Source organism: Pygoscelis adeliae, unplaced genomic scaffold, assembly GCF_000699105.1.
Source record: "Pygoscelis adeliae isolate BGI_AS28 unplaced genomic scaffold, ASM69910v1 Scaffold356, whole genome shotgun sequence".
Lineage (NCBI taxonomy): Eukaryota > Metazoa > Chordata > Aves > Sphenisciformes > Spheniscidae > Pygoscelis > Pygoscelis adeliae.
Genome location: NW_008824949.1, coordinates 538,192 through 547,855, shown reverse-complemented (window position 1 = coordinate 547,855; position 9,664 = coordinate 538,192). Strand labels below are relative to the sequence as shown.

The following is a 9,664-nucleotide window of genomic DNA, read 5'->3' as shown; positions in this document are numbered from 1 at the left end:
GTTCTTCCAGGCTTCTGGGATTAAGTACCTTACAGGCCTGTAGAAGCGGTGGGACATGAGCCAGGACCAACTGGCTTGTCAGCTGTCCACAAACTACCAGCAGGCATGCCCCCACCATCGGTCCTTGGAGCACAGTCCAGGCATGAGAGCAAGACTGGGAACAGAAAGGGCCTGTTGTGTTCAGGGAGAAGGAGCTGTTTTTCAGCAGCAGGAGCATATGTTGCCTGTGCGAGTTTGCTGTTGGCTGGAAGACCTTCACCTAGTTCTAACTGACTCTGATAAGACTGAATCTGACTCTTATTATTCATCTGCACTTATCTTAGGTGTAGAACTAGTACATACATAGTAGAAGAAAAACATGGTGCATTTACAGTAGTGAGACATGACTGCTTTAAAGTAATGCTAGTAGTCAGATCTTCTTCCCAAAGGGTCTGACAGGCAGTCACTAAGCAGTGTTGGAGAAATAGTTCCCCCTAAATTATGAGCCAGAATTATTCCACCATTTTTTGGGACGTGATCTCTGTCCCTGGTCAACATGGGACAGAAACAGAGGGAAAATGAGACTTCACATCATTTAACTACTCAAAACAGCCTGTTTAGTGATGCTGAGAGAACCTGAAAAGTTTATTAGAGTAGCCTGCTTTGTATCTGGGAATATGTAAGCTTTTGCAGTCACTTCTGCAGGGATACATTTGCTGAAGAGGCTATTCAGTGACTAATGCTCTTACCCTCCCTTTGCTTCTGCCTTCCTTCTGCAGGGATTGACCACAGCCCACGAACAGTTCAAAGCCACTTTGCCAGATGCCGACAAGGAGCGACAGGCCATCCTGGGAATCCACAATGAAGTCTCAAAGATTGTCCAGACATACCATGTCAACATGGCAGGAACGAATCCTTACACTACGATCACCCCACACGAGATCAATGGCAAATGGGAACATGTGAGTTCTTTCTAACCTTGCAAGTTGGTGTGGGAGGATGCCACTGCTCAGTCACTGGGGCCCCAGGAAGTGGATTATTTACCCTTCAGTTACTCTCTCATGCTTACTGCTGAGGTTTGTTGGGGGGTTTTTTGTTGTTTGTTTTCGGCTCAATTACCGTGTGCTTGGAAAGTGGAAGAGATCTTTCATATAAATGCCTAAGGGGTGTCAGATCCCTTTTACTTGCTCTTTTTATAAATTAAAAGCTTTAAGGTTTTCAGTCCTCAGTTGACCTGACAAGCAAGTAAGTATGGCATGTGAGTCAGTATCCTTTTTCACCATTCAACCCTTCAGATGTTTTATCTCCACATCCAAGTAGCCTTCCCTTGCTGTAATCCTAAAAGAGCAGCTACTTTCCATACCAGCTGTGCTGATGGTTCTTACTACCAAGCAAGATCACCAAAGTCAGATCTGAACAGGGTCCTGCAATTCAGTTAACATGAGCCACCAGAAACCCAAGTAGTGAATGGAAGCTTCTGGTCTTCCATGGCCTAAGATGGGTTTGCAGCATGCATCCTACAGCAGACAGGATTCACATTCCATGAGCCTTCCCACTGTGTCCTAAACCATATGACTGCTTGCTTTCAGTGCAAACACCTACTCCTCCCTTCCTTGCGGCAATTTCTACATTTACTATACATGTGCCTTTGTATTTATAAACTGCACACTTTGTTACTCTTTGCTGTAGGTGCGGCAACTGGTTCCCAGAAGGGATCAAGCCTTGATGGAAGAACATGCTCGACAGCAGCAAAATGAACGACTTCGTAAACAGTTTGGTGCACAGGCCAATGTCATTGGACCCTGGATCCAGACCAAGATGGAGGTAGTGCTTCGCTCATTTTGAAACAGTCTGTTTTCTTCTGTGATCCTCACTGATATTCTTATCCTTGGCCTTTCTTGACCATTGTCACAGTCATTCTTCCTTCAGGTTACAGCAAGAGAAACTTTCATAGAAAATATGGAGAATCCCAAGATTGATATTGGTTACTGAAGTGCTTGTACTTTTCTTCCCCTAACTCTTTAATACAGAGATAAAAAACATGACTTAAAATGGGGAACACTGGTATTTTAATAGACTTGTGTTTATATGCAGCAAGTTAAAGACCCTACATCAGAAGCATATTTTGTGTAACTGCTTTCACAGCAATGGTCTTGATACACATGACAAAATAAATACAATTAGCCTAGCAAACATCAACAGAGGAGACATATTTTTAAGGGACATCTTCTCTCTTTAGGTAAGATTTGAGCTAAAGGAATTGGAGTTGATGAAATGGAAAAATATGAAGCTATTACTGATGGCAGGAGCTGTAAAGAAGAGAGCAATTACAGAAATACGTCTGTATGAAGGGACTAAGTTAGTGGCAGATAGTACATCAGAAAAAGATCTGGCTTGGTACATTACTAGCTTATGGACTGCAGTTTCCCTTTTTTTTTCTGTATCCTTGTATTAGACACATGTCATGTGACTCAAGTCACTTGGAAAATGTTCAGGGCTCTGCTAAAATTCTTGCTGACACTGTTTTGGCTCCTTTAAAGTAACTGCTCCATGAGTTTTTTTGTTGGGTTTTTTTTTGAATCATCATCCTGTGTGAGCATGAAATAGCTGCAATAAATGTCAGACATGTTGAGGCTTGTCCTTCCAATGGGGTCTAACTCCTTTGGCTTTGCTAATGCAGGAGATTGGCCGCATTTCAATAGAGATGCATGGGACCCTGGAAGACCAGCTCAACCACTTGCGGCAGTATGAGAAAAGCATTGTGAATTACAAACCAAAGATTGACCAGTTGGAAGGAGATCACCAACAGATCCAGGAAGCGCTTATCTTTGACAACAAGCACACCAACTACACCATGGAGGTAAAAGTTTTGGCAGCAGATCAGCCAGCCTCATCTGCTGTGGCCAGTTAGCATCAGCCACATCTAGCTCTGGCAACATGTTGTGGTTCTCAGGAAAATGGAAAGCTTGACAATGTGGCCAAGCATGCAACAGCATATCACTGAATATTTTTTTTTGCCTTGCTATACTTCATGCTAATCCATTCCAATGTACTTCCAAATAAAGACAATAGAAATAACCTGAATGACATCAACAGTATTGCTTGAAAAATTGGCTGGTCTCATTTCTCCTGCCACCCAATTGTGGCAGCCTATTAGCTGGGATTAGAAAGACCAGGGAAGTGCTGGCAATTTTGAGGTGCCACGGCCTGGCAAAAGAAAAAAGTCCAAGAAAAGCTTTTTAAAATCGGAGTCTGGCTTTCTGTTGACAACATGAGGTTTCTTGGAATCAATCTGAGTTCAACATGAGTCCAGCAGAACACAGACGAGCTTTGAAACTTGTCTTTTGGTTTCTGGCCAGCTCTCCATTAAGCAACAGCAGAGGCAGTGGAGCACCAGTGTCTTCCAAGGACTGTGGTTTATTTATTTTCTTGGTAAGGAGAGTTTTCTGCCCAACTACATCCTAGAAGCACTGGGTTTGATTCTCATTTTTGTTAAAGGCCTCCAATATGTTGCTCTGACAAGGCAAAGGAACTTTGCAATAGGACCAAGACTTTCTTAAGATCAGGAATTGGCCTCTTCAATATTTTTTTCAGTCAAAATTCAGATTTTAAACATCTGATTGGCTCACACTGCAGGTGAGAAGGAAGCTTTTCTGAGCAAATGGACTTCTCCTGCCTTGGCCACCAGGATCATTTGGTTTGCAACAAGTGGCACATTTGATCCACTGGCCTCAGAGGCAGAAGAGCTAATTTAAAAATTGTCCTGTCCTCTTTTTCCAGCATATCCGAGTGGGCTGGGAGCAGTTACTAACAACAATTGCTAGAACCATCAATGAAGTGGAAAACCAGATTCTGACCCGTGATGCCAAAGGAATCAGCCAGGAACAGATGAACGAGTTCCGGGCTTCTTTCAACCATTTCGACAGGGTAAGTCAGTGCTGACTGCAGCTTGATAAACTACAAGCTTCCATGTAGACTGCGCAGTGCAATAAAAAACAAGCAGTCACTGTGGTAAAACTAGATCAATAGAAGATGTTTCATTCTTAAAAATGCCACTCCTATGGAGCAGTCATTCCTGTGAAGACTGCTAAGTCATCATTAGGCTGGGAGGAGAAGTATATCTTCACAGGAAACTAAGGTTCCTGGTAAAGCTGAAGTATGGAAAAGTTTGAAGGCTTATTTAGGAAATTAGACTTTTACCCCATCTTCTCCAGAGAGCAGGTTATTATCTTGATTTACAAAATTCTTCAGAGCAGCTGTCCTGCACTCTGACATACCATCACATAAACCTGTATTGAAGAAACCAGGATTGCTCTTGTATGGAGCAATCTATTCATACCACGGCATTGCATGATGTAGATAAACCCTGATGTAAAGCCTGCCTTGCCTTACTGTGGAAATACATGCCAAGGCGCTAATGGGTCAGTAAGAAAGGAATTCCTTAAAGGAAATTTTCCTCCCCTCAACTTGCCAGCCTGTCTGCAGCTCTTCCTTCTACAACCCGAATCACAAAGGTGTCATGCAGGGAAGCAGAGACAGCAGCCCAAGCCTGAAACCGGCTCCATTATCAATCCCTTCAACGTTGTCTGGGAATCTGTGAACAGCCCGCAGAGATACTAAGTCAGTGATGCAAATATAGGTTGCCCTCCACCACTTGCTGCACCAGCCAGACTGTTTGAAAGGTCTCCAGAGAACGGGGCTGCAGCCTGCCCTCAGAGATTGGCAACACTTTCAGATTGCTGAACACTGGCTATTTCAGCCCTTCTCTAGCTGCCTAAGAAAAATAAGAACCATGGCTTCTTTTCTTAGCAGAGGGAACCATACAGCCCTGTATTATATTCTGACCTTTGTATCGCTTGCCCCTTCCTCCACAACAGTCTGAATGATAATGCAGAGAGAACATGGGCTTCCCATCTTCAGCTGTGTATTTGATTTTTGAAGGCTTAACACTGACTTTAAAAGCTGATTTTTTGAGGAAAGTCGCTTGGAATTGGTCCCACCATCCTGTCTGTAGCTTCCTTGATCTGGCCAGAGATGGTGGCAGCAGGCAGGAGCTCTTCAGTGCTTGGGGGCTGTCCTGAGCTAAAATTCTGCAAGGTGGATGGGGATTCTCAGTTCCTGTGGTAGCTTGCATATAGTTTGATGGGTACATCTAAACAGTGGGGGAGCGGGGAATGAGCAAAGGGAGGAGCAGCTGCCAAGCTGTGTTGTGCTGTGCTGTACAGCAGTGCTGTTTGCAAAGTTGAGCACTTGAAATAGCTTTACCAGTCAAAGCTCCACCTCGTGCAGGTCTCATAAATACAGCCATAACACTGTTCCCCTGAGCTTCAGCTGTTTTTCCTTGTCTCTTCCTGGGATGCCCTGACAGCTAAGCTTCCTTGGGTGTGTTGCCAAACATACCTGTCCTCACCTACTCCTTTAGTGAGACTTTTGACTAGAAGATTAAGGCAATGCTTCCCACTGTCTCTGCCTGCTTACCTGCACTTTGGGTTACTAGTGAAACACAGGGCTTCTGGCACTATGGATAACAAGCAGTGACGCAAGTAATTCACTTGGGAGATGGAGATCTTGAAGCTTCTGAGCATCAACTGTTTTTGTCGTTCAAATGCTCTCAAGATGTGATGAGCATCTCTGAGAAGGAACTGTTCCAAGAGCATTTTTATCACATCCTGAAATGTCATTGTGATATCTAATGTTGTGCACTTTTTATTTTTCTTCCCTGTCTTCCTATCTGCATGTCATTCTTCCTCTCCCTCTCTCCTCACCCACTGCATGGTGCACCTGTTTGTTGTCCTCCCTTTGATCTTCTCTGTGTCTCCCTTCCTTCTGCCCCACACCATCACCCCACTGGCACTGCATGTCCTGCTGCCTGGCACACCGCATAACCAGGACCACTCCGGCACACTTGGCCCTGAGGAATTCAAAGCCTGTCTCATCAGCTTGGGTTACGATATTGGAAACGATGCACAGGTACTGAATGCTAGTGGTGAACACAGCCAGATGTTAAACTGTGAAAAAATAACAGTTTTTTCCTTTCTTTTCTTGTTTGTCTTAATCCATCTGTCATTGCTGTTCTTATGTTTGACTATATATACATCACTATTCTATACTACTTTCTCTCTAAATGTACTTTGGTATCTATTCCTTCTTAATTCCCTAATTGTTTGTCTTGGGAGAATTCCTTTTATGTCTTCAAACTATTCCGTTTACTTCTGTGTCACTTAATGCTCCTTTTCTTGTCCATCCCTCAATCTGTCTTGCTTGATATCTTTATTCCTTTTTTTCACCATCAATATGTTCTTATGTGTAAACTATTCCATGTCCAAAACCACCTTTGCTTCTTCATGGTTTCACAAACTACCTTTCCTCTATTGTTTTTCCTTGTCCTGTAAATCCTTCCTTCCATCTCCTTCCCCCTGAAACTCATTCTTTGTAATGTCTCCTGTGGGTTCATTTCTCCTTGGACTGGTCTCGTTTTCTCTCTTGGCTTTTTCCATCTTTGCATCATTCCTTGTAGAAGAAGACTGGTATGATGGATTGTGAAGATTTCCGAGCCTGCCTTATCTCCATGGGTTACAATATGGTAATGTAGAGCCCTCTGTAACTCCTGTTCAAAGTGATTCTTGTAGGCACCTTCAAAAATAAAGGGAGAATGTGTAGTGAGTCAAGGTAAATACAGCTTTATTTTCCAGAATTATCAGCAATGGATGTTAAATCTAGTATTAGTTGTACATGTAAAATTCTTGTCTCGCAGCGGTGGCTGAAGGTAAAAAAATGGAAATCATTGTCTCATTCCTGTGTATTTCAAATAAGAATTACATTTATCAAACTGTGTAGCTACAAGTGGAAGAAACAATAAACTTCCTCGTATCAGTACCTGCGCTCTGCACAGCACACACAACCTCCCCAACCCTAAGTATCAGTTGAACTCATCTGGAAGTATACACGACCTGATTTCTGAATACACTCAAACGCTGCACCTCTCATTCCTGCCATTTATACCACATCTCTCTTCCTGTACATGTAAGTAAGTTCAAGTTCCAGTCATCCTCCCCATAGCTTTTCCCTCACCAGAGTACATGCATATTCAGAACAGTACCATGTGGCACCTTGAGAGGCACGATAACTAATAGGAAGAGCTTCACCGAAGACTGATGCTCATGAAAGGGCAGAGGAGCATGGTGCAAAAATATTTAGCTGTACTCTCAGTATCTTTGCTCCTGATGTCAGGCAAAGCAGTGTTTATTCATCTTACTCATCAGCCCAGTATAAATACAGACTTCAGTGTGGCATGCCAAGCTGCAGTAACATTTGATTAGATACCTTAATTACTCTTGAAGGTATACTGGTTTAGATGTGTTAGAAGACCCTGTTCCCAGGAGAGAAGACACAGCTCTGCTCTCCCCTCCTCCTTACCTGGGGAGGAAGGAGTCCCAGAGATGACAATAGATGATCTTCCGTTTAGATGCAAAAAAAATGCAGAAAACTACACTACAAGGTTTTGGCTTCTGTAGCAAACTTCTCTGTAGGATCTTCCTTGTAAAGGCTACTTCCCTGGGCTACTCCAGATATGTAAGTCATCCTTTCCAATGTCTGTCTAGTTAAGATGAACCAGATACTATTAAAGACCCAGAGACGTTTCTTCTGGTGTTTTCTATTCTGGCAGCTGAAGAGAACTGTAAAAGTTCTCTTTTAGTAAATGAAAGTAAAAGGATTTGAGGAATGCAGATCTTCAAATATTGCTACAGACATCTAGCATGACATGTATTACATAAAAATTTGTGTGTTCCCCTGAAGTCTGTGTGATACTGTTCCCTGATAGGAGTTGTCCTAGAGCTAGGTGGAGCTGGATGTTATCCTAGGGCACAGCTGAGAATATTTTATTCCAAAGGACAAATGAGTGGGAAGCATTTTATACATAAGAGCAAGCTAAAAAAGAATATCCTGATTAAAAAAAAAACAGAAGTGGTTTCTATTTGGCTTTGTTTTTCTAGCTGTGAGATATGCTGCTGAACAGTTTCTCCCCACTTTCATAGCACTGCTGCCCAAATGTCCAGGCTTACGTGACTCTCTTGTTCTCCAGGGAGAGGCAGAGTTTGCCCGCATCATGAGCATCGTCGACCCTAACCGCTTGGGTGTAGTGACGTTCCAGGCCTTCATCGACTTCATGTCCCGGGAAACAGCAGATACAGATACTGCTGACCAGGTTATGGCTTCCTTCAAGATCCTGGCTGGAGATAAGGTCAGGCTCCACACCTTCCTTTCCTGCATCTGCATTGCTCCTGCTTTCCTTTTTCACTCTTGTCTCCGAGAGAAAGTGTCGAGGGAAGCACTCTCTAGCATGGAGGGTATTTTCACAGGAACATTGTGCAGTGCTGGAGGAGTGCAAGGCGAAAGTGTGGGTTATTGAGCAGCCTGCCAAGGCACTCGAAAGTCCTGTTCAGCTGTCAGTCAGAACTTTGCTGCCCACTCTTGCTTTAAAAAATATAATTAAGAGCTTGGTTGCGATTTGTTATTTTAAAATGTGTCAACAAATTCAACAGATGGTTCTTGATTAGTCTTGAAAAACTATTAATTACCAACAGCTGTAAACCTGAGACGATCTTTCTCAGATATACATGTGTCACTATCAGTTGTTATACAATCAATAGCAGATTTTCATTGAGGATATGCTGTGTCTGCAAGAGCAGCATCTGTTAATCCTAGAAATTGGTCAAAAGTAGGAAAACTCACAGGATGATACTAAAAGTATTACTTTTCTGAATTTGCATCATCAGTGCAACCAGCTGATAAAAAAGATTATTTAATCTTATTTTTCTTACATAACATCCCCACTAATCTTTTAAGGAATTGAACAAATAATATGTACATGCAATATTAATATATCTGTATTTGCTAATGATTTTATTAATCTCACTTGAAATGTAGGACACCATTTCTCAGATTGTAATGAGTTGCCCTTAAATCCAGTACTGGTTTCCATGTTTCACTAATAATCTTTTCATAATCTGTAGTGTAGTAACCTATGATATCCATCCTTTAGGCATCTACCTGACTAAAGCCGGTCCTATTGCCTGAAAATTCCACATTATTCAGATAAGCTAATCACTGAATAAATAGGTACTTTTGGATACAGTATTACTTACTAACTCTTTTACTCTGTACAGTACATTAAATAGATTTGTCAGTGTTTAATATGCTCTAGTGACTATAACATGAATCAGACAGTATTTCATTATGAAGAAAAATACCTCTTACTCACTCCAATCATTAAACTGAAAGGCAAGGGGGGGGGGGGAGAATAAAAAGTCACAGGAGAGAGAGATATTTTGAAAACTGAACCATTATTCAGACGACTGCAAATGCCCATGAGTCAGTTACCTAAAGACAACACAGTGGTTAGCAAACAGGCAGCTACTGTTACTTACTGCATGGAGAGAAGCCAAGCTACCTCAGCTCAGCTCAGCGAGTCTCCAGAAGCCGAATTCACGTAAGGGGTTTTGCTCGTTTATTAAAAATGTCTGCTGTGAAAGGCAAGGATTGTTGGGGGAACTGTGGAAGCAATACAGTGTTTGCCTGTCTGCTGTCTGCATTGGTGCCACCAACCAGAGCTAGTGGGGACAGCTCCTTTCCTTGCTCTGAAGAGAGGGAACGGCAACTCCCAAACAGCGCAAGCAGCTGTTAT

The 9,664-nt window shown here is 42.6% G+C and overlaps 1 protein-coding gene across 3 annotated transcripts in view; it reads left to right on the top strand.

Annotated features, from left to right (window-relative positions):
- The window catches only part of ACTN1 (actinin, alpha 1), a 49,702-nt gene that overhangs the window by 38,748 nt on the left and 1,290 nt on the right, over window positions 1-9,664 (top strand). Inside the window, exons 14-20 of one of the 3 annotated variants that reach the window (XM_009325576.1) lie at window positions 759-941; window positions 1,669-1,803; window positions 2,660-2,839; window positions 3,760-3,906; window positions 5,869-5,949; window positions 6,497-6,562; window positions 8,063-8,221. In XM_009325576.1, the coding sequence (XP_009323851.1) occupies window positions 759-941; window positions 1,669-1,803; window positions 2,660-2,839; window positions 3,760-3,906; window positions 5,869-5,949; window positions 6,497-6,562; window positions 8,063-8,221 (951 nt within the window). The remainder of the gene's footprint in view (window positions 1-758; window positions 942-1,668; window positions 1,804-2,659; window positions 2,840-3,759; window positions 3,907-5,868; window positions 5,950-6,496; window positions 6,563-8,062; window positions 8,222-9,664) is intronic. The other 2 variants (XM_009325575.1, XM_009325574.1) reach the window with 2 other exon arrangements.